At 36.0% G+C, this 26,483-nt stretch overlaps 1 protein-coding gene across 1 annotated transcript in view; it reads right to left on the reverse strand.

The window, feature by feature from the left end:
- Nucleotides 1–26,215, reverse strand: part of Kcnj3 (potassium voltage-gated channel subfamily J member 3) — a 147,273-nt gene extending 121,058 nt beyond the window's left edge. The window contains exons 1-2 of the mRNA XM_028769214.1: nt 25,100–26,215; nt 16,151–16,367 (exon numbers count right to left, since the gene is read on the reverse strand). Coding sequence (XP_028625047.1) covers nt 16,151–16,367; nt 25,100–25,801 — 919 coding nt within the window. The 5' untranslated portion in view covers nt 25,802–26,215. The remainder of the gene's footprint in view (nt 1–16,150; nt 16,368–25,099) is intronic.
- Nucleotides 26,216–26,483: the final 268 nt, after the last annotated feature.

Here is a 26,483-nt window from a genome sequence, read left to right on the forward strand (position 1 = left end):
GTGTGTGTGTGAGTGTGTGTGTGTGTGTGTGTGTCTAAAAATGAATAAAATTTTCTTAAGTATTTTTTAGTTGCTGCTTTGTTGCTGTAATAATCACACCCAAAAGAAGCAACTAATAGAACTAAAAGTTGAGTTGGGTTTATGGATCCAGAAGGATAAATAATCCAACATGGCAAGCAACGATGGTTTCAAGCAGAAAGCCTGGCATCCACAGTAGGAATCTGAGAGCTCACATCTTAAACATAGCCATGAGACAGAGTTAGCAAGTTAGAAATAGAGAGGGATTTAAACTCGAAAACCCCACCAATATTAGCGTGTTTCTCTTCAGCAATGTCGAACCTTAAATCTCTTCCAAATGCCATCAGCAACTAACTGGGGATTGTTTGTTTCAATATGTAAGCCTGTTGGGGGAGAGGTGTTCCTCACACATGCTATTATAACATTTAAGCTCTGCATTCTATAAATCTGAATTATAAACAAATATTTAATGTAAGATTCTGGCAATATTTAATAAATAATGTACAGTTTTAAGTACATTTAATTCGTGTTCTTTTTGTTCATTATAATGTTTCAACACACACACACACACGTGCGTGGGCATGCACAAATGATTTTAAATTTATTTGAAAAATGCCAGATAGGATTGTTTAAAAGTGTTAAATGATAATAGAGTTAGAAATCCTAAATTGATGATACAAAGTATGATATAGGAACACTTATCCAATATTTCTAATAATCATAATGCCAGTAGACTTATGAAAGGCTATGTCTGTAAGTTGGCAGCAAGGGAGGGAGAGGGAAAACTGGAAGACATCCAGACTCAGTAAACTTGAAAATATTTTACTATATGGGACTTCACCTTTGAATTCTCAAGAGATGTCGAAGTTGGACATATTCTAAATTCTATTTCTGTGTTTACGTTAGATGTAACCTGCATTGACCACAGAAAACAGTAAACTAAAAAAGTATCCATGTGAGTTAGAGAAGAGGGTAGATAAAGAACTTTAGAGAGAGGAAACTAGGACCCAGTTGCTATGAGGATGATATTGAAGAAAATGAGCAGTGACCTTAACTGGAAATAGGGTATGGAGAACACTACAAAGGAAGAGATTGGGAAGAGGAGAAATAGCTCTAAGAATGTTTGAAAATTCATAGGACATATTATTTATGTTTTATAGAAATGTATACATGTGTTTACTTATATATTCATTGAATGTTTGAGTGTGTGTATATACATGCACATGTGTGTGTATGTGGAGAGAGAGAGACAGAGAGACAGAGAGACAGAGAGACAGAGAGCAGTGAATATAAATGAAAACATTCCACTTGGAGTGATATTGCTTATTCCAAGAGCCATATACTATCTTAAAATGCCACAGGAATGGAAAACTTCCCTTCTTGGTCAGAGTGCTGAAGAGATCCCAAAGTAAAATAGGCTATTATTGTCATGCTTACTTTCCTCCTAGAATCTCTAAGTATAATTCTGTTGCTAAAATCATCATATACTTTAGACACAAGACATGAAGGAATTCAGCTGGGACCCTCCTCCATGAGAACTAGCTTTCAGAGGAAACATATCACAACTTGCACAGTCCTTGTAATGCATGAAAAAGAACTCCTTGAGCTGTAATAAAAAGTGAATTAATTATATATTTTCTCAATACAGCAACTGAAAATGTATTTTGTTTGTTCAAAATAGGGCAGAATTTATCTGTAGCTGGAACTTAGTAAATTAATTTTTTTCTATAATAACAAAGGAGAAAGATAACAATAATGATAACAATAATAATAAGGGCCTTATAAAAAGACATTAACACTTGAAATTAAGCTGTCTACATCAGAACTAAAGAATATGCATTAGCATCTATACATTCATGAACATGCCAATAATCCTGATATTTTATCAATAGATCTTGAGACTAATCTACATGCCTATAAAACTGTTATTTTTACATTCCATATCTCTGTAATTTTGAAATTTAACAGATAGCTAAATAATATAGAATAAAATTTGTAAATTTTATTCATTTATTTGGTTTTAAGATTTAACTGAGGATCTCAATACCAGAGGTAGTTTCCCACATTACAGTTCTCATTCTCATGTGTGTATAGGAGACGTCTTGGCTATATGATGGGCTATAAAGTCTGTTGGCTTTACACATGTCTGTTGAGGTCAAACCTCAACATCATGTCTTCTTCAATCATCATCTACCATGATTTTAGGAGACATTGTTTCTCAGTGAACATGCCAGCTCAACAAATAGAGTCTGGCTGTCCAATGTCATTATTTCCGTAGTGCTGACATTAGAGTCCATGCCAATTCACTTAGCTTTTTACGTAGGGACTGGTGATCAATAGTCAGGTACTTGTGCTTATGTGACAAACACTGTATTGGCTAAGCTATAACATCAGGGGGTCTCAAACTTATTGCCTTGTTTTCCAGTCTATTTGGTGAAGTGACTAACTCATCTAATCAAAGGTTGGAATCTTGAAATGTCAAATTTAAAGTTCATCAGCATGACTTGTTAAAATAAACTCACTATATCATGTTCAATTAAAGAAAGAAGCAAGAGATATATTTAAATAGAATATGTGAAATATGATAGAATAAGATGAAAAAACACATATTTTACACTAGTTCAACAAAGGGCTTTGAGATCAGTGACTCATTCACGTCATAAAACCATAGTTTCCATTTTTAACAACTAGAAAGTTTTAACGAGATTATCATTGAGCCACATTTCATCCTATAATTCTATTTTTACTATCCAATTAGGCAACAGCTGGGTTCCAAAATATTATAAACATAGTTTCATTTATTTCTTCTGTATTTACTGTAGTAAGATAGATTGCCGATGAGTTATAAGTTACTCTCATAGTAACATCAGATACATTTTAAAAAGAAACTAAATTCAGCTTATTAGACTGAATATTTTAAAATCTCATCAAGTAAATAAAAAAAATGATTCAGTATGGAACTGTAATATACTCTCAGTGCCCTACTGCTAAGGGCTTGGTCCCTGGATGGTGGTGCTATTGTGAAGTAGAAGGGCCTACATGGAGGAAGTTGGGTGAATAAAGGAATACACATGTGGATACTGGTATATCATCTTTGTCTCTCTGTTTCTTGGGTCTGAAGAGAGGCTAGAGGCATACTCAAATGGATATTCATATGGGCCGCATTCTCTGTCCACCTGTTCCCAGGCTTCTAAGAAATAATGAAGGCATACTCAACTGGATATTGGTACATTCACATTTCCTCTTGGTTTCTTTGTTTGTTAGCTCTCAATATCCACTCGAGTGGATATTGGTACCTTGGGTCTCCCTCTGCCTATTTGTTCCTTGGCCCCATGAGGGAGTAGCTTCACCAAAATCCAAAGAAATGAAACCAAGAGAAATATGGATTAAAACATGAAATTATAGGCCAAAACTATTACTATAAATTTCTTAGTGTTTCGTCACAAAGAAAGAAAGCCATAACATCACACATGATCTGTCTGTCGTGTATTACACTGAAAAGACATAAAAAATTCAAGGTCAAATTTAATCTTCAGCTTCACCACATTTTCCCAAACCTCATGACACCTGAATTTTTCATCACCATGACATATGATTCTACAATAATAAATCATAAAATATTAACACTTAAATGAGTAGACTGTGCTCTGTAAGTTTGCAAAAACTGGCATGGAATGTTTAGAAAAGTGGAGAAAACAAACTTGGGGGATTTTAATGTTGTTTCTTTTGAGTTTGGAGCTTTGTTGTTTTGTTGTTGTTGTTATTTTGGATATTTTTTTAAAGAAGGCAGGCAAATACAAAAGAAATCAAAACCTGGGGACAGATAATACGTGCTAAAATATTTGGGGAGCTAATAATGCTATTCCAAATAAATACAGATACATATGCAAAGAGACTACATTAGTTTCCTTATCCATTCTCAAAGTAGTGTTTCCAAATTCAGAAAGATTGAAGCCATTTCTAGGGAACTGCTGAATCAGGAGCATGAGTCAGAGAGTAAACTCTTAATGCAGAAAACGTATAAAAATAAACTCTGTGAGAACATCCACAAACAGTCAGGTATTTTCAGCCTATAAGGTTCACATTCCTTTCATTCTCAAAGCGTGATGTATTTGCACCCCCTCCCATACTTATTCTTTTATACACATGGGAAAGACAGCTTACTTTCCAAAGAGTTAATATTGTCTGCATTAATGGTAATACATAACCAAAGATATCTGGTACTACATGATCACTGATGGCTCTGAAACCAAAACAATTTCAAACTTACATAAAAAAAGAAGAAGAAAAATTAAATTAGATATAATAAAATGAAGAGATTAAATTATATTAAAAATTAGCTTAGAGATATATGGAAAACTGATTGACTGTAATGTGAGAGAGACTAAGAACTTCTTTCAGTAAAATTCTGTAAAATCTAATCATCTCTTGGTAGTGGTCTAGACATAGTACTGCTTTGAGGTTGACAGCAGCCATAGATCAAGCTACTCCTAGGTTCATGAGGAAATTATTGGTAAAAGACACGAAGCAAATACAGACTATGAATAACTCGAAGAATTAGAATCAATAGTAAATCTTTCATTGAACAACATAGAATCATTATCCATCTACCCCGTTTCTCCATATCTTTTTCCATAAAGGTATCATTCCCATGTTTTGGTGCCACTTTGCTACTGACATGAATATGTATTATGATATCACAGATTTTAAAATAACTCCATATTAGCTTGTTTTGGGCAGTAGTAATGATGCAGTAGCACTGGTATCCACTTGAATCTGCATGCTAATGTCCTCAGAATGAGCTGAGTAGATCCCTGATCTTTTAGCTTTTTCTCAGACACAGCCTAAGGCATGAAAATAACAGAGTAAAAACTAATCAGAGGGAGACAATGTCAAACTGTGCTAGAGTTCTAATTTGTCAAACTACATTCACTCCATCTAAATCTAAAATCTAATCCATTTGCTACCCTTGTCTATTAAGAGCCTCTTCATCTTTAATCTAAGCTATCTCTCCAAATTTGTCCCCAGAAAAGAAAGGTGCAAAATGATTTGGCATTGACTAATTGCCAATGTTTGTCATCTTATGAAATGAAAGTCATCTTTCTGAACTTTGTCTTAAGCATAATGCTATTCCCTCATGTGTATCAGTAAATAATTGCACATGGTGTTCTGCATCTAATGAGTGTTCAGCAAGTTTCCATTCATGAGCGGAATCAGCACCCTTGCTTGGCATTTATGTCACATCTTTACACAATGTTCCACAATAGATGTCACATCTTGTTCATAGTTAGGATGATGAGCAGCAACACATTTTAATTCGTAACCCTGATTTTCACTGTTTTCTTCCCACATTAATTTGCATTTGGTTACATTGATCAGCACAGACTGAATCAACACAATTTTTGAAGGTAGTACAAGTTTAAAGACCTGTGTTCTCCTTACTTTTAACAGGTGCCAATCTGGAAAGTTTACTCAGAATATATTGCAATGAAGGGCCAGTGAGATGGCTCAGTGGGTAAAGCAATTGCCAAGCAAGTCTGAAGACTTGAGATTAAACACCAGAACCTAAATAAAGATGAAAAAAGATAATCTACTGGGACAGCAGTTTCCTCTGACCTCCGTGTACCTGCCACAAAGTTGTCCTTCCTCCAACCTACAACATGCCTTATGGGTATATACAAATAGTATTAATTTTTAAATATAAATAGTAGTACATTTGATTTATTTCTATTTTAAAAGATTTTTTGCAGTTGATGGAGCAGCAAGCTGCCTCAGTGGGCAAAGGTGCTTCTTGTCAAATCTGACCTGAGTTCAATCTTTGAGATTCATGTGGTAAAAGAAGGGAACAGACTCCTGAAAGTTGTGTTCTGACCAGCACCTGCACACAATCACACACACACACACACAAACACAAACACACAGACACATACATATAGCATAAGTGACTGATGTTTTAAAATGTAAAGATATATTGTAGTTTTGTATTCAATTCAACTTTTTTAACAAAAAGTACCTTTAGTTAAGCTGGTACATAAATAGAACATTTGCTCTATACGTTTATATGTCTTTGACATGTAAATATATTCCAAAAGTGAAATATAAACACCAAACTAAACACAGAATCATTGATCTGCCTACAAAATACGAATATGCTAGGGCAAAGATGGCATAAACCTTGTGGGAGTAACCAACCAATGTCTGATTTGAGTTAAAGCCTAATCTACAAGAGGGAATCCACACCTGACATTGCGAGGGTGGGCAAAAACCAGAGACCTGATTGCCCAAGACTTAGAGTAAAATGAAATACTACTGGTTAAAAAAACAGTAGCAGCAGAATAACTTCTAATTATATTCTGCTATGTGCCTTGCTCAGCCATCATGAGATGGCTTCCTTCTGCAGTAGATGGGAACAGGTATAGAGATCCAAAGTCAGACACTATGTAGAGATAGAGACTTTGCAATGCACAGTTGTAAATAACATAACTCCATCACATATTTCCTCTCATACCTCATGGAACCCCATCGAAAAGAAGACAGAAATACCAAGGGAAACAGGGAAAGGATCAAGGGCAACCAGGAGAACAAGACCTCTAAAACAGCTGAGCAAAGCTCATATGAACTCACAGAGACTGAAGTAGCAATCACAAGACCTACCTGGGTCTGTACCAGGTCCTCTGCTCATATACTACAGCTTCAGTTTAGTGCTTTTATGGGACTCCTTAATGTGTAAACAAACGGGTCTGATTCCTATGACTTCTCTTGTGGTTCTTTTATTTTTCGGTTGACTTCTCTTGTCCAGCTCTGATATGATGGTTCCATTGTACCTTATTTTATTTTCCTATGTTTTGTTGTTATCTCTTCAAAGCCTGTTCTCCCTAAGGAAAGGGAGAAAGGGAATGGATCTAGATGGGAAATAAGATGAGGAGGAACGGGCAGGTGTAGAGGAAGGGAAAACTGTAATCATATATTTTATGAAAAAGAATCTTTGTTTAATAGAAAAAGAAAAATTATCTTTCTTAATACAATTTCTTGCTGGTCATATTTAACAATTACCTATGTTATCCAAGAGAGTTTCTAACTACTTTTGCTCATAGTAGCCTTAGGCAAAACTGTAAGAACAGCAGAAATAACTAGACCCCAACTACATCCCCAGAAATCTCCCCTCACCCCAGTCTCTTACATGATGAATTGGAATTCCTGATTTCTTTGTAAACTTAGTTGTGTCACATGATGCCTTTATGGAAGCTGTCTTATGAGAGAATGTTTTGCTGAAGTAGACACATGAGAGGGCATGTGATGTTTTGCTGGAGGAAATGCTTTAGAGGAAGCATGATGTTTGGAAAGAGTATAAATGGTACGCCACAAACAGTAAAAGGACTCTTGCATTGCGACACCCTGAAACACTTCACTGGTCTCTTTTCTTCACTGGTTTTCAGTTCACAGAAAGGAATGCGCCAAAGAACCTCTTTTGGTATTCTGGCTGATTCAGGCTGCTTCCACTGACTCGTGTCTATTCAGTAGAGGCTTGTGATTTCTGCTAGATTGTGACACTGCTACTGATTTGTGTTTGGTGTTTACTGTTGGAATGTACTACTGGTATCTTGATAACAAATCATGGAATCGACCCCCCAAAACTACTTCTAAACAAGTCTACAACCCCTTTTCCTATTAACCATTATTTTCCACTTCCTTTGGTCAGTTGGCTAGAAATGTTTAAAAACTCTAAATTAAATAAGTTTGGTGAAAAATCTAAATCTACAGTGTGGGGAGTGGGAAATTCCAATTTAAAGATGCTAAAGACTTCATTGAACAAACTATAAAGGTGCTGTTAAAAGCTATGGACAAACTAACTGAAAATGTTCTCTCAAGAGATTTTGTTGATAAATGCAGAATATGTGAAATGGTGGAAAATAACAAACATAAGTGCTGAAAAATCTATTCCATTCCCAATGAAGCATAATTCATCAGAATTTAAGCTGGCATTTAGGAAGGTTGAGCAAACAATCTGGGCTGCTGCAGAGTATAAACAGCCACCTCTGTTTGCTCAAGACTTGCCTGGTATCATTATTGAAGTTCCTATATCCCACCAAGCCTGTTAGTAGTAGATTGTTTTAGTCATCCTCCTTCATGCTTCAATACGTAAATGTTATTTTTTCCAAGCCTGAAAATTTTTTGCTATGATCTATCAAAGAAAACCAATAAGATACAATTTTGTTCAGAAATGTCTTGTCAAAGTTGCTTTTATTTAAACAGAGATCTGAGTCTCTGAGTTCCATGTGGACTCAGTAAATTAAGGGATAAAATGAAAAATCTACATAAAATCACAAATAAAGAACAATAAATATTTAGTGAATAAATAATCATAGAAGTTACTACTTAAATTAAGATGCTACTTAGGAACATCCATGGATATTGCATGCCACTGACATGGGGTGGTCATCACTCTGAGTTCCAGATATGTTGACCTACTCAAAAGTCAGTAAATTAGAAAGAGTACAATTAGGAAAGCTGAATAAAATTTCCAGTAACCATGTCAGCATAGCCTCATTTTAGGTACCACAAGGCAGTCTGCTGGTTGCAGTTTCCCAGTAAATCATAAAAGGCCGATTACTGATTACAGATAATGAAGCAAAATAATGTAAAATCATCAAGAGAAGAAAATGATGGCAAATCTCAATTACTAAGAGGAGAGATGTTACTCTTTGAATTATTTTTTGGGGAACAACTTCAGTGATTTTTCATGGGTAAGGAGAAGAGTCAACAGCTTATTACTGCTGTATTATTTGTTATCCCCCACATACCCCCTTCACTCCCTTCTCTATGCTTCTTCTCAGTAACTAGTAGGAATTCACTGAGAAGGATCCTAAGGCCTTTTTTCTTCACCATCCCTGTTTAATCACAAATAAGAACTTTCAAACCTGAGGCCTTTTTCATTACTTTCAACAGCCAAAGAGTTGCTTCAGCCACAAAATTTCAAACAGAACTCAATTACTTCTGTTCTCCCTTGTTGTAAAAGCCTAATGACTGGTCTGTCGTCAGTCTCAGATGCACTGAATCAATCTTCCACTTGCTGCCAGAGGGTTCTTTTGACCATGAAGCATGATCATGGTATACTCCTACTTAACACTTTTCACAGTTTCATTGTCTGTACTCTACACTTGGAAAATTACCCAAGGATCAGCCTAGGCTTGTCTTCTGTCAGTCAATCTATGCCTCTCTTAGCATTTCAAATTTTCTGTGATGCTCTTGGCAGAAAGAGCCCTTGGTGGTCACATATGCTGTCCCTCTGGCTAGAATATCAAGGTACCAGTACCATTCTGATGACTTTCTGACTTATCTGTTATAAAGTACTTACAAAATAAATAAAATATACTTACTTGCATTTACATGAAGAAAGTGTTTATATCAAAGAATAAGACCTACTAATCTTACTAATTATACAAGCAATTACTAATTATACAAGCAATTTGTCCATTAAATAAGATCTCATATGAACTAATAATTTTTAAACAGGAAAATACAACCAGTAGGCAAGCAGTTCTACTTCATCACTAATCAGAAGTTTGAAAATAATCACAAAAATCTTGCAAATGTTTGGTCTTGGTAAATATATGAAGAAATGAGTAACTTCATTTACAGTTGTTTACTAATATGTACATAACAAATAGGACTCCTGAGATACATAGTAAAAAGAGCACGCATCTGGACAGTTAGCTCAGTGGCAAAGAATACTTGTTATTCTTGCAAAAGACCAAGTTTTAATTCTGTTTCCCACATGACAGCTCGCAACTATCACTAACTCTAATCCTAGAGGTTCTGATGCCTTCTTCTGATTTCTGCGGCCAGCAGACATGCACATATGCATTTATACATATAAAATAATCTTTAAAAATCTAAAAACAAACAACTTAAGAGCAGACTGGATTAGGATGTGATAACATGATACAATGCTTGCCTAACCTCAGCAAAAGCTTGAATTCAATCCCAAGACTGTGGAATAAATTCAAATTTAATTAAAATAAACTAGAGGCTAGCAGTATCATATACCTCTTATCCAGTGTTTGAGCTTGCTTTTCTTTACTGAGATAAAACACTGACCAAAACCAACTTTAGGAGGAAAGCATTTTTTAGATTGCCCGTTCATCATGGGGGAATCCAATGAAGGAACCTGGAGGCAGGAACTGGAGCAGAGGCCACGGAGGAATTCTGCTCATTCTCTTGCTGTACATGGTTAACTCAGCCTATTCTCTTATGTAACCCAGGATCATTTGGTCAGGAGCAGTACTACTCACAATGGATTGAGTCCTCTTAAATCAGTCACTAAACAAGAAGATGGTTCACAGACATGTCCACCAGCCAATCTGAGGGAGGTAGTTTTTCAGTTGTGTTCCCCTCATCCAACATAATCCCAACTTGTGTCAAGTAAACAAAAACTAACTAGTTTACTCAATGATTCGCTCTCTAGTCATTTATTTAAAACACCTCGTTAGAGGTGAAAAAAGTTTTAAGCTATCGATAGTGTTTTCTTTGTTAACAAGAAAATATTTAAAGATTCTAATTAGAGTCTAAATTGTAAAAGATCAAGATAGGAATATGTTAGTATGTAGTAAAGCCATTCAAATTAATGATACAATATTAAGACTTGCCATGAAGGCAGCAGCAACAGATAACATAATAAGGTTATGATATAGTACACTGAGCACAGTACTATATCTAAACAAAAACCCTTGAATCAACATGCTAATACCACAACAAATGAAATTAAGTTTCTACATATGCATATGTTTTAGTTTTACATCTTCTAAAGTGAGTATTTGACTAATAACCCCTTGCATGATCAAGAGATTTATCTAAATGAAAAGTATGGGCTCACTGCTCAGGAATGACTTAGTGCCTATGACTGCTCTTGCAGCACAGGGAATGACAAAAATACCATCCTAGGCCATTAAACTTAGAAGGATCATGGACATGAGTAACAAAAATGAGTGTGAGTACATGAGCTTTATACGAAGAGGTACAGTCTAGTGTTCTCCAAATAATAATAATTATAATAATTATAACTATAAGTGTATTTTGGTAGAATTCTTATCAGGGTTTTTGAGAACAGGCTTATGGTGAAAGTGGCATATTAGGCAAATGTGCCAGGCTGTCACAGGCAATCTGCTAGTGAGTAGAGAGCTTCTACAGGAGCTTAATCCCCACTGAGCAACTGTGGTTAAGAGGAACTTCATGATGCGTGTAAAATAGGAAGGTAGAGGGGAATAACACAGACATTACTAAAAATAGAAGCAACTGCCCGGGAACACGCTCACCTGCAGCCACTGCTACCTGGAGTCACCTATCTGGGTTTCTTCTTTTGCTTCAAGTCCAGCTGTCCACTTTTCACTGTGGCCTTTGGCCTCTCTGCATCCCCAGTTCCTCCTGCCCTTCATTCCTGGTTTTTAAACAACATTTTCCATTTGCTCACAAGACACATTTTCTTCTGATTATTGTGTTCTACTCATAAAAATATGAGTAGCCAGAAGAGCAGAAACTTGGGGTTTTATAATTTTATATGTTTCTAGGTTCTGAAATAATATGTTCTCAAGATGTATTTCTGCATAGAATAAATTAGTTTGATATGTAAAGGAAAGGGGTGGCCTGTGGTAAGATACCTGTTACTGAAACAGATAAATGTTCCAAAAATAAAATCTATTATAATTTGAAAACAGGATGGTGACATTGTACTTGAAAAAGGAAGACCTTAGTTAAAATGGCAGCACCTAAGGAGAAGAGTCTGTGAAATTGGAAGAATTTGATCACAGAAGAGTTTCTAGCTAGAGACAACTTAGAATGGAAGAGTAGTGAGAGCTTTGCTGACTGTTAAAAAAACATATACGTATCTAAACTGGACGGCAAAATAAGCCAAGTCAGAAAGCTTGGGAGAATTGGGAGAACAGATGGTGAGAGTGAGGATGCAGAGATGAAGGACATAAGAAATAACTAGAAGATACCAAAAAGAAGAAAAGCGAAGAAGCGTGAGGCTATGCTGCTGAATTCCAGGAAAAACCTTCAAAGTATAAATGTGAAAACACAGGCACTTCTGTAAGGAAAGAATTGAGAAAATTCTAGAGCACAGAAAAGGAATTAATGGGAAGAGACCATGGTAGGTTGGTACTTAATATGATACATTGGTGGTACACACAAATGCGTAAGAAACATAACTAAGCCAGATGTATTACCTCACACAGGTTAAAGTGGTACTCAGCCACTCATACTGCTTGGTATGAGCCAAGACTGTCATGTGTTCAGAGCTAGCCTGGTTAGAGAATATTAAGCTGTCCCAAAAGAGAATTTTTTAAAAGGCAGCCTTCAAGAATGGGGTTTCAGGAAAACAAAAGATTGTAACTATGAGAAGAGGGTGAGAGTAAAGAGATGTACAAAGGCTGGCATCTCAGATAGTTTTAAATAGAATAGGTGGAGAGATGACACGCCAGGAAAGGGATAGGACAGCTGGCACTGGGGGCATGGAGAGAGAGAAAGGTCTAAAATAGATCCCATGGGGATTGAGCCTCAGAGTACAGAAAAGACAATTAAAAAGACTGCCAAATAGCAGCAGAAACCAGATTGAAGCCTGCGAGCTTCCAGTTCTAATGAGCCAAATCTGCAGTGCTTTGTTTGCGGCCAGCAGTGCTCACTCTCCTGGGAGACACAGTGAAGAGAACAAGAGTTAGAGGTATATTCTACCCAGAGACTTGCTGTGTGAGCAAGGATACAAAAGACCGTTGCCATATACCAGGAAGATCATGGCAAGCATGCAAGCCTGTCTTACTCAAGGAGGGCAATACTCTGAGTCTGATCACTTTCCAAGGAAAGGAGAAAGTGTTGATTAAGAAGATCTTGACTGATCCCTCTTTGTGGAAATTAGGAAGCCTCTGGTTTCTTACTTCATTGTTTTTTCTACTCCTGCTGAGACCAGAATAGCAAATGCAACATAAAGTGTAAACATTCTTAGTAAAGGACAATCTTGAAGTGACCAGTTGTGGAGTGCAGGGCCACAGATGCCATAAGGTGACAGTGGTTGACAGAAAAGAGGAAACTGTCTAGAACTAAATATGTTTTCAAGACATTTAGTTATTAACTTCTAGATAAATTACACATCAGAAGGGGTAAGTGGGTTTTTGTTGAGTTTTCTAAATGATTACTCCTCTTTCTAAAGAACCCCTAATGCTTGCATTCAGTGAAGCATTAACTCTGTAGTGAGAGCTGGCCTCTTTTCTTTAACTTCTCACCTTGTACTCTACATTGTTAGCTCTGCTCTAAAAGCAGGCTTTCTTTTATTTACTAAGACAAATCAAGTTTACTGTACATTCCAGCATTTCCACCAGCTGTTTCAGAGGACTTGTTATATTTGGGCCTTAGATCAACCAGCTGAGATTCGGTTGAAGTGTCACCTTTAGAACATGTTCTGAGCATCAACCTAAAATAGTCTTCAGTCATTGACGTCTGCTACTACAAGCTGATTGCGGGTGGTGGTGGGGGGGATGGTTTTGGTTTGCTTTTACTTAATTACTGAGAAATTAAAATAATTGCTTTATTTACAATGCAAATCCTAGGGGAAAGAGAGGTCCTGTCTAAGTCACCATTATACCTCTAGTCTCTCAGTTACTTGTAGGCACACCACATATATTTAATAAATGCTTACTTCATAAATGAATGAATGGCGCAAATATTGTTGAAAAGTTACACCAAAATAAGTTCATGCCCAAGGCTATGTACTTGAAAACCAAAGGAGAAAATAGTAGTTTTGCCTCTTAAAATTACATGAATCCTCTGTATTCTATTCACAAAAGTGAATACTATAAGAAAGAAAATTTTTATGGTGGGTGAAGGCATAAGAGTAAAAAAAAAAAATTCAAGATGAGTCTGAGTACATTTCAAAAAAATTTTAAATGATCAAGTAAAGTAAAAGAGTGTGTCATTTTGATCACGCTGGGACATGGGAGCTGGAGATAGGATTTATAGAGTTTGAATAGCCTCATCTTCTATTCACTGGGGAAGGTATATAAACCCAATAACAGATGACGTTTCCATAGCGTATGTGCTATAAAGCAGTAGTTGGGCTTCATATCTTGATTAATTAAGAGATTTGTTTTAAGGAAGAAGAATTTTTGTTCTTCCCCACAAAAAGCAATCTCTAAAGGAAAGAGATATGTCGCAGCAGTTAAAAACCTTTACTGATCTTGCAAGGACCGTAACTCCATTTCCTATAATAAATTAAGTGGCTTGAAACTGCCTGTAACACCAGCTCTAGAAGATCTGATAGTATCTTCTAGCCTCCATAGACACAATAGGCACACAAGTGCACAGACACATACACATATACACAGCTATACATAATGAAAATAAAGTAAATCTCAAACACACACACACAAAGTTAAACTAAATCTAAGGAAATTTTTCATATTTAATTGATTTTATAAGGATATGTTCTTAAGCTTAAAAATTACAGTGGTTATGGTGGGAAACCAGATAAATGAGTGAGTGCACAGTTAGATAATGGACCTAGTGGGTTTTTAAGTTTGCCAAAAGAAAAAGAAGGAGGAGGAAGAATAAGAAGAAAGAAGAGAAAGAAAGATAAAAAGGCAAATTTTACCTATTTCAATGACTATGGTAATCAATTAACAAATTATAAGCAGGTATGTTGAAGAAATACATATTATAAGTAAATAAGTAAAAATGGGAATATATGTCTTGAAGCTCTAATATATTTTACTGTGATAAAAGATATTTAAAAATGACATCTAAATTAAATTTAAATTGGTTATTTAGAAATATATTTACTAAAAGTGTTTACACTATTTGATTCTAATATAAAAACTGAGTTTGGATTGTAAACCAAAAAACAACACAGGTCAAATTTCGGAACTTTTTAATTTAATACATTTTTTATCACTTCTCTTCAAACGTCTTATTTTTTAAAGCTAAACACTAGTAACAAAGGTAGTATTAGACCTAAGTCGAGTTGGTCATTACATTGCTCTGACTTTAAAGAAAAAGAAACAACTTACAGGCAATAGGTCTCTTGTCTAATTATAACCACTATGTCACAGGTATCAAAGATAGCAAACAAGTGGTATTATGAAATCAAAGGCCATAATAGAAAACTTGAATTTATATTTTTGTCACTTAATTCAGTATTTTCATACTACAACAGTTAGCATTTCAAGATTAAGAGGACATCGGTTAATATATATATATATATATATATATATATATATATATATATATATATTTCTTGCTTCTTTATTTCCTGAAGAAAATACAAAACATAAGATGCATGCATATGTATTTGCTTATATAAATAACTATGTATATAGTCATATATCATTAGTTTCCAGCACTCATCAGAATCCAAACTTAACTGTCAATATTTATGACCCAAATAATATATTTATATTTATTGGTTCTTTTCTTTGTGGGCCTAATTCTCCTCATAGTGTAGCAAATTATTTTTGATTATTTCAATGGCATCGGATGCTTAAGGACTAATTAAACTGAAGCAGGAAAAACAAAAAGAAAAAAGACCTGTTTTTTAAAGGAACCCATAGTCATTATTTACCTAGGAAAACAGCTGTTCTGCTCTGAGACAGTAACATTGTTTGTTTGTGCGCACACAAGCACACAGGACACTTCCCTCTGAGGCTCCACAGAGTAGATGCCAGAGCCTTGTCAATAATTCTCTCCCTTATTTCACCACCACAAGTCAGGATCAGGCATATTGAACTCAGGCTGATCACAAATTGCCCTAAAGATTTCATAACCTTAAATTTTGAAAGACAAATGATTGTTGAAAACCTTGGTGTGTTATTGAAACAGAACAGCATACTCATTTAAAGACATTACCTCAGTCTCATTTTAAGACAATATCTCAGTTTAGTTTAATCATTATTCCCGGGTTAGTATTAGGTATATGACCACCAAAAAAGCAATCTGCATTTGCAAATTACTATCTCTTTTGTGATATAAGGTTGTGAAGTGACATTTACGTTCAGGCTTGTAAACTGAGACATAGGACAGTTAATGCAAGTACTGGAACATTGTACAGAACGCTAAATAAAAAACTTGATGGCACATCTATATTCTTACTCACCTGTGGTTTCCACGATGCCTTCCAGGATGACGACAACCTCGAACTGTTCAGTTTGCATGCTTCGCTGAGATAGGTCATAAAAGGGGCTTTTGGCATCGATCACGTGGCAAATTGTTAGAGGGGACACAAGAAAAAGTTGATCTGCCCCTGTACTAAAACCTACATCCAGTTCAAGTTGGTCAAGGGGAAGGAACTCACCCTCAGGTGTCTGCCGAGACTAGACAAGCACACAGAAAAAAAAGAAGAAGAAATCACCACTTGTACTGAAAATTTCAAGGCAGCTCAACAGTCATATACATCATTGCCAACATTCTGCGCTATCAATCATCAGCAATGCAATCCAAACAAATCATTATGCAGCTATATTCTACCAAATGGGCTGAAATCCCACGTAGCTCGTGCAGAACATACATGCATTATTTATAATAAACAATTTGCTATAATTACCAGTCCCTAACTCCTGAGCATTGGAGACATGCCTGCTCTAACAATGGCTGTGAGCACAACTGTGGAACTTATTATGTATCTGCCCACTGCTAAAAAGAAAAAAGAAAGAAAAAAAACCTCTGCAGAATAACCAATTGAAATGCTAGAGTTGTCTTCCCTCACAAAGCAAATAAGCTTTGCAGTTTGACTGGAGGTTGGTAAGCTAAACAGTGCTGACCACAATTTAAGACCTGATTTCTTGATTTCTTGAAAAGTAAACTAAATAATTGTTTCTTCAGGAAATTTGTAAAGTCACAATTGGCTACAAAAGAGCAAAGACACATTCATACTGAATTGAGATATAGGCCATAATTTTAGAAGGTGTATGCTAATAGTTTGTGGGTTTTATGCCCATAATAATATTATACTGCATATAATTATCCACTCCTTTACTTATGAAGTTTTAAATATAGCCAAAAATGTGATATATTAAACAAAATAGAATTTTCAAAAAGCTGTTTTCAACAATTAGTTCATTAAAACTATCATATGATAGTAGCATTTAGTTTCAATACAATCATTGAAAAGCTTTAACAAACCAGTTACATTATAGGACTGTGGATAAAACGCAAATATGAGGAAATTATAAACATAAACTTACTCATTTTTGTTCCATTTGTTTTCATTTTGTTCAGCATATCTATTATATACAATAGTTGTACAAGCAAATATTTAAATTTGGCATTCACACAAAAGAGGCAAATGGAGACTTGATATTTAGATTCATACAGGAAAAAATTAGTGGGAAGAGTTTGATCACAATGGTCAAGTGGAACTTTGAAATATCTGGTATATTTTAAGACCCATCATGAGCAAATCTAATAAATGAAAAAGAATCTAGAGCATGAGTTTGGCCAAAAGGTATTAATTTTAAGAAAGGAATTTTATAATTATTTGCATCAAATATATTGGATTTGGAAAGTAAGGTAAATCATGGTTGATATATAAGGCTGAAAATTCTGAGAATTGTTAAATAATCTGCTTTTCCTAGAAAAAGATCATTAGTTTCCAGTCAGTGGTGGTATATAATGGTTGATATCACCATGCTTGTCATTAAAAGCTGAACTGATTGATTTGAGAGGCTCAGTTACAATTGGTAATACTGTAAAATTTACTTGTGTAGGACAATATCCATGGAGAACACTGAGACAACTTTTCTTCTCTAAGTAGAATGTAAAAATAGAAGAGGACTGGGGTCAGGGCTTCTGGAGAAAAGACTGGGGGAAGAAATGAATTCTGATCACAATTTTTGTTTTTATCTGTGGGGAAACTGATTACCCAAAATGGAAAAACTCAGCTTTAGCAATCAATACTGGAAAACATTGGGTATTTTCAAAACAGCAAGAAAATGCCTGATCAGAGCTTTTTCCAGACACCTATATTCTCAGATTACTAAATTAAAAATGATAGTACTGCCAGCTGTATATTGATAATTGATCCATATATGGAAATGATAACTGAGAAATGAGAAACAAGGACAAGGCTCAGTTTATTACTCTCTTACCTTAGAAGCAACAGGTGCTATACAAGCACAAGGTGATATTCTGAAATCTATAAACGATGACTAGAATTAGCAATCATTGACTAGCTATTCTAAGTTCTGTTTTTCTCTACTACTGCATAAACAATGTCTTTAAACTTTAATTTTTTTGGTAATATTTCTCCAAAGAAGATAATTTTTGTTTTTCATATGTGTATATCAAAGCAGAAATTCACGTTAATTTTAATATATTTGTTATTCATACCCATGGCTTTAGAGTTATTATGCTTAATATTTCCTAATATTAACCTTTTGACAACTGAAGAATTGTTCTAAACACAGCTAGACTACCAGCTTGAATTGAGAATGCTTCAGTGTTTAGTAAAGAGGTTTAGTAAGATATAGGTGATTTTGCTTTAAATATGCATAGATTCATTCCCCTCAGATTAAACATGTCTTTCTTGCTTAAATGCTTACTCATTCCAATTAAATTAATGTTCTCTAATCAATGTATTCCAACTCAGTGTCCTATCCAGAACTCCCTATTGTGTGAAGAAAGTGTTAATAAATTCATTTACGTGAAAGGTGCTCTTCATATTTCTTGTAAGATCAGTGATATCCCACACATGTATTAAAATTGTTTTGCAGCAGTCATTACAAAATCCATTGTTTAATTTCCTGAGGTACTGCGCACACACAAATTTATTATCCACACCTTCATCATTTATGTCATGAGATCAGTAAATTCATTCACTTTCAGATTTTTGTTTGTCTCTTGGACTTGGTCATAGACTAAGAAGTCTATAAATAACTAGAACTAGATAGAAGGCTTTGGTGAAGGTCAAAAGTGAAAGACGTGGTGTCAGAGTAGAGGGTGCTGGAAGACTAAAATTCTCTGAAGTTTGAACTGCTGACTGGAGTTAAGTTCTACTATCACTGCTAAGCTGAACACTTTTGAGCCTGCAGAAAGCAGCAAGAGACTACTATATTTATTCTCAAAACAGACCCTTTCTGAACTGTGGTTCTAAAAATTGTAATCTAGGAGTTCCTGATTCTGACACAAGTCCCAAGATCTAACACTGCAAAATTAACAAAGCAATAATACAAATATGTTACTTAAGTGTGATAAGAGAAGTTGGGGGTTTTTGTTTAAAAACTGTGACATACACATGCGTATGAAAACTGAAGATAAAAAGGAAAAGATAATTAAGTAAATACCCTTCTAAAGGCATGTTGTGCTATACATTGTGACCACATGATAATGCAGCATCTTTATATCCCATCAGCTTTCTATCTTGTGTGGCTAATAAATACTATGTTTAATGTTGATAATAAACAGAATCTTTTTCGATAAAATGAGTTTAATCTTTCTTAATTACATCATAATAAGTGTTCTGAATCAGTAAGCAGGCTGCTTTTATTAGAGTGTTTATGGGTAGTGGATATAGATCCTGTAACAATTTTCCTATTCCAACAGGAGCTTACAGTAGAACTATTATCCTGATAAAATATGAAATAATGGTCTGATTAGGCAATACTTCACATTGCCTTCAAAGACAAAACAGTGGCTTAAAATTTAGATTGAAGTAGTAAAATATTTAAATAAAGGATCTGATTACAAAGATTCGTAAAGAAAACTGTGGAAGTAATGAGAAAATAAGTAAATGTAAGAGGAAAGAAAACAAAGGAAAATTGATAATTCTTAATGACTTAAAAGATAAGTTGATAAAACTCTGATCTAAAAATGGCTTAGAAATAACTGTGAAATTTGATTATATGGTATTATAGAAAGATACTAAAATGAACTACATCCTTCCAAAGCCAAACTAGTTGTTTTATGTATAAAAGAAAAAGTTTTGAGTTGGAGGAAAGATTGAGAATTACTAAGACTTAACAATCGTTTATATGTTCTGTCTCAAATTAGAATTTAAAAGTGGATTTTTCAAACAATTTTTATAATTTCAAATTTAATAACTTCAAAGTTATTGTTCACACTAAAACATCTATGTAAAATTATTCAATCACACTGAGTTCACATTTAATGAAAAATATCTCTGAATGTATTATAAGATTTATTTTCCTAAATATAAAGTGGTAAGTTTGACTCTAAAAGAATCAACTATTGTCCAATGACTTTGGGTCCTCTCGGATTTCAAAAAAGTGGACAAGATAAGCAGGTACACTTTTACTACCAATTAAAAAAAAAAGAATCAAATGCTTATGAAGGGAGCAGCTCATTCAGGAACTTTGGACAAATAGTTTGCTTTCAGTGTAAGAAAAAAATAATTGAAGGTTTATACACATACACATTTATCATTGTCCTAGCAAACAGAAGCAGACCTGCATTCATCCATTGTCCTTCTGGACATTATTTGGCCAAGCATCCATATTCATCCTCCGAAATATCCACTTTACCAATACTTCAGAGACACTCGCTAACCTTCCATATCTAGCCTGTAACTGAGTTGTGTTCCAGTTTGTGACTGGCAGAAGATTCTGAATAAAATGCCTACTCATCACACTCTGCCATAGTGTGTTCATACTATCTACTTCCCACAATTCTCAGCTGACAAAGGCCTGTACAATCAGTGAAAAAAAGAGAAGGATAAGGTGGAGGGGCAAAATAGTCTTTCATATAACTTTCTATGGTTACATCTGGAATTTCATTTCTTTTTAAATGTGCCCTATCTTATATATGAGTTTGCATATGCCAGTATGTAGTCAAGTCACAAAGAAAAACTACATTGAGTATACACAGATTAAGACCCTAGAATTAAGAGTAGGAACTCTAAGTAAGACATGTGCCAGGCAATAAACTGCCTCTGTGACTCAAAGCCATTATGACAAAACATGCAGGTCAGAATATAATGGAGTTATAGAAGCATGTGGACCTATATTTTCATCTATACTGTCTGTGATGGACCTTTGAACATTCATTTGTCTGGTTAAAGCTTGAAATTTTAGCTAAGGTAGAACTAAAGTCAATATCAAATCTAAAATCCATTTTTTAATGGTAAGCTAATTAAACCCATAAGATGTCAATTTATAGGAAAGGAATGTAAGTTATTTGATGCAATGTAATTTATCTTGTAATAGATTATGTGAGCCTTTTGTAGTGTTGAAATGAAAGCTCTGCTTTGTTTCCCCATAGGGGCCCTTTGTTGGCTTTATAATAACTGTGGGCAGGATCTGTATCCCTGTTTGCACATTCCTTTCCTACTCAACAACACCCTTCAACTCATGAAATGCCTTTTCCTGCCTCCTTTTATCTTCTGTTCCAACCTACTGCTGGTTACTTGTGAGCTTTTACATCCTTTACTTTTGTTCATACTTTATTAATGAGTACAAGGCATCCCTGTACTCTTTAAGACTCATATTAAAACAAGCAAAAACAAATAAAACAAAACCAAATATTACTAGTAGTGTAAAAAGATTTTAGAAAGAACTCAAGATCTGTATCTATCAGACAACTGTTGTGCTTGTGTCAAAGAAAGCAAAGTGAGAGCTAAACTAAATAGGGACTGTACTGTTTGCTGTTGTTGCTGTTGTTTTGTTGTTTGAGGTTATAATGAACTCATTTAAAGCAACCAATATCAGGCCTAGCTCCTAGCAATTCTGATGTGTTCTATCGAAGAATTCTATGACTCTGGCTGAAAATGTTGGTCTGATTCACATATACTCAGTTTCGTGGATTGATGTTTTAAAAATAAAGTTAGGGTCTAAAGGAAAATTTCACCAAGATCTATTTTGAAGGGGTCAGTCAGGCAAGATAAGGTTATAGACAATGAAAAGCAAGATCTCATTTATGTTCAAGATATGAAATAAAGACTTCCAACATCGAATTCTTCAAATTAGAAGCATTAGTGCCTCATGTTTAGAAAAATGATGAGTTGACCACAAACCAAGAATACTCTCGGGACAAAACAACCTTAAGAAATTTCACTGTCAGTTGGTAACTGGAAGGTGGAGTTTAAATACAAATTGCTTTCATTTAAGTGATAACCAAAATTAAAATTAGACAGGAAAGCTAAATCATTTCCACCAGATTACTGGGAATTCCATTGAAGGATCAGTGGAAAGCTTCATATTATCCAACATTTGAAAGACATTACCCTGTTCTCAGTGTCTTCCCAAGAATTGAAAGTAGTAAGTAGTTTATAATGATGCAATAAATTTATATTTGTGGATTTGTATCTTAGAAAATAAAATCTGAGTAGAAACAATGTTAAATTATAAGAAAATACATGTGTAATATATGTGTACAAATGTATGTGTACTATAGTTATTATGATACAACAATATACTGGCATTTGTTGGAATTAAACTTCGGCATATCATGTATTGTAGACATAGACATAGCATTTAACATGTTAAAATCGCTTACAATAGAAAACTGAATATGTCACCTGATAACTAGTAAGCATATATACAATTCATAACAAGTTTTACAACTTTTATATAGTTATATACTTTTGCTTTTTATATAGTTTTTCTCCTATATCATAGTATACTGTTTTAGGTTACTTTGAATGTCTCTTACAGAAAATATGGGTCACTCATTAAAGCATATATCCCCTCTAATTTTACTTAATGTTATTAATTTTTCAGTAGAACATGAGTTCTTTTCCATGTCATATAAGAAAATGATTTTAAAAAGCTATGTTTATTAAAAATTACCATGTCTACCAGAAAAACAAATTTAAAACAACCTACATTAACTTCATTATAATTTCTGTCAATACACAATTAATGTCACATGTTAATACTTTCACTTTCTAATAAATCATAAGACAAATACATTGTTACTACTCTATTATTTGAATGTGATATTGATTTATCACCTGTGTTACTATAGCACCTTGCTGCAACATTATATTTTATTTCATAATTCAAGAAACTGTTCTGGTAAAGGTGGTGCATGGCAGTAAATAGCAATTCTTTATGGGTGTGTGCACACTCCAGAGACCAAGAACTTCTATTCATTGTACATATCTAAATTGCTGATCTGTAGATTAACTTTAATTGTATCTTGAATTTGTTATAATAAAAATCAGCAATGTTTACAACAACTAAGATAAGTTGTATGTGAAAACACAACAGTTTTGTTACATAGCCTTATTTGTTTGAAAAATTAGAGAATGACAAAAGCTTGAATTCTTGTGAATAGGATAAACTAATATTAATGAGAGTTTCCAAGTGATATCCACACACAGGTTTCTTGACAGTGCTTGAATATTCAGTGTGCTCTGGGACCTCCCTAATGAACATGAAGAGTTCACTTTACACAGAAGTGAGCACACAAAAGTACCACTGTCATAAGCATGTCTGTAACCCATCTACTTAGCTACATCTACCAATTCACCTAACTCAAACATTTGTGAATAAAACGAAATGCTACCTTAAAATATAACAACTGTGTACAGCTCAATTTTATAAAAGAAAAAAGTCAATTAAAATTATATAATCATAGCCATCCATGTGAAAATGTATACCAGAGCCAGGCTGGGAATTTTGCACTCTGTTATCAAAAATGCGATTTGTTTACTAATGCAGCGTAGGAAACACTCATGTGATGAGAAGTGACAGGGCAAGTGAACTGCTTTAATTCAAGCACTGCCCTGGCCAACTTGGTCAAGAATAATTAGGATGAGGTCTTATAAGTGCTAATGAAAGTGACAGAAGAGCAAAATGCTTTTAATCTAGGGAGAATACTTTTAATTGCATAACGAGTTGGGGCTGGATAAAATAAAATATCATTGAATGGTACAAATTAAAATTTTAATGGCAAAATGTTACCTGGACTTGAATATCAGTCATTTTATTACCTCTGACTTCCGAACCTGACTATACTTCTTTATATAACCTTAGATTGATCTTTTTCAAAAATGAACTATTAATTTGTGGTTATCATTTTCAATCTGTGAATATTTAAAAACCACTCTGGAAAAATCCCTGGAAAAGGAGGAGGAGAAAGAAGAAGAGGAGAAGGGAGAAGAAGAAGAAGAAGAAGAAGAAGAAGAAGAAGAAGAAGAAGAAGGAGGAGGAGGAGAACCTGTAGACCTGCAGAGAGAACTAGACTTTAATCCCTCCTTCCCAGACTCTAATTGGTAAATAACTAGGGGATGCTTCTTGTTTGTGGTGCTGCCTTCTAAGGGCTACAAGGATCTTACCTTAACAACTACCCTGTGAGCAATTTGTTTTAGCGTTTACAGCACTGATGTTAGGAAGTAATCTTTAATGGATGCTGAAAAGCTTCGAGTGAAATCTATAATTGACAAAGTCTTCATAGAAACAGGCAATTAAGAATAAAATTAGCAAGAGACTCTACAGGAAAAGCACTCAAGCTTTCACAGAAAGCTTACATCTCTAGGAAAATATTTAGCAATAAAGAATATAATAATTTTTAAAGAAACAGATATGGCGCCTTCTAATTTACTAAGACCTGGATCTGTTACAGTTTGTTTAAAAGATGACCACAGTTAAACTTATTGTGTCCTGAAGAGTAATCCACCTGGTTGTATTATTGGAAGAGGGTACACTGAAGAGTAAGCCCAAACTAAAGTGGAAGCAACTTCCAACAACTAATTCTTGACATTGGAAGGGTTACTGCCTCGTGTTTTCTAGAAGAGTATTGAGTTGGCAACAAACCAAAAGAGCTCTGGGGACAAAACAGTTGTGGGTGAACAGGAGCCCACAGCACTACATATCACCATTATGGTGAGCTACAGCACATCTGAGGTAAGGAATATAAACAAGAACAAGGACAAAAGCAGAACTGGCAACTATGGCCTTTGCCTAATTTCAAGATCTTTTTACCCCTCCCCACACCCGCACCCCCTCCTCCAAAGAAGTTTACTTGTGGTGGGAGGAAACCCTGGAGGGAAAAAAAAACCCGGGGAGGAAGCAGAGTGGTTCCCAGGGGATTGAATCTTTGGGTATCTGGATGGCATCTGCTTGGTGAGGAAGGGGAGGGCTGCACTTACTTTGAGCAGCTTGCAGCGGATCTGCGCGGAGACCATGTGGCTGTTGCGCAGGTTGCCCACCCGGAACATGAGAGTGAGTTTTCCGTCCCTCATGGAGATAACCGCATGCTCGCTAAACATGAGGGTCTCGGCGCGCTTTTTGGGCTGGGACATCTTGATGAACATGCAGCCAATGAGGAAAGCGTCCACGATGGAGCCAAGGATGGACTGGAAGAGGAAGAGGATGATGCCCTCGGGGCACTTGTCAGTGATGTAGCGGTAGCCATAGCCGATGGTGGCCTCGGTCTCGATGAAGAAAAGGAAGGCAGAGGGGAAGTTATAGACATTGGCCACACAGGGAGTGTAGTTGCCAACATGGGCTTTGTTCAGGTCGCCCCGGGTATAAGCGATCACCCACCACATGGACGCCATGAAGAGCCAGGCCACGGTGTAGGTGAGGATGAAGATAAAGAGGTTCCAACGCCACTTGAGATCCACCAGGGTAGTGAAGAGGTCCGAGAGGTAGCGACTGGTTTCGCTGCCCAGGTTGCCGTGCTGCACATTGCACCGGCCGTTCTTGTCCACGAACCGCTGCCGTTTCTTCTTGGGTACAAGCTGCTGCTGCGGGCCCTGTCCTGGTCCCTGGGGCTGCAAGCCTGAACCGCTCGACGATGTGGTCACTACCTGGTAATCGTCCCCAAATTTCCTTCGGAGTGCAGACATAATACGGAGGGGCGAGCCAGATTCAAACACGAAGCGGAGGCGCAGGAGCCAAGCGCTGCAAACCAGCACCAATAAGGAGGTGGGGGCAGGGGACGAAAGCAGGAGGGGAGGGGATGAAAGCAGGCGCCTGGGTTGGGGGTTGGGGAGCACCCTGCAGGTAGCAGCAGCCTCTGCCCCGTCGGATGCCTCTCCTCCCCTGGGACAGAGGCTTTCTTTCCAGGAGCAGTGTTAAAACAGAAGTGTTCTCCCACAATCAATGCAAAAGGGATGCAAGGGGCAAGAACCCAAGTGAAATTTTGCCTCTGAGCTCTTTGAGGCTTCTCTTCTCCCCACCACCACCGGCATCCCGGGCCACCTCTTACCTTTCCATAGCACCCCACCCTCAACTGTCTTGCCGCACCCCTGAACTGGTTGCTGAAAATTAATGAGTTTGGCAAGCAAGTCCTACCCCACCGGCTAACTCCGTAAGCTTCTAAACTGCTCTACCTGACTGATCCAGACCCTCCCCCCCTCCCAGCTGCACCCTGATCACCCGCCCCCCGGGAGTGCTCCTGGGTCCCTCGTCACTCCCACCTCCTCCTATCTTTTAGCCAAAATCCCGCCCAGAGGCATGTCTGCTGGGCAGTGGTGCAACGCCCCCTACCCACGCTCTACTGGCTCAGAATCCCCCTCCCGGGACTCT

This window comes from Grammomys surdaster, unplaced genomic scaffold (assembly GCF_004785775.1).
Source record: "Grammomys surdaster isolate TR1022 unplaced genomic scaffold, NIH_TR_1.0 191, whole genome shotgun sequence".
Classification (NCBI taxonomy): domain Eukaryota; kingdom Metazoa; phylum Chordata; class Mammalia; order Rodentia; family Muridae; genus Grammomys; species Grammomys surdaster.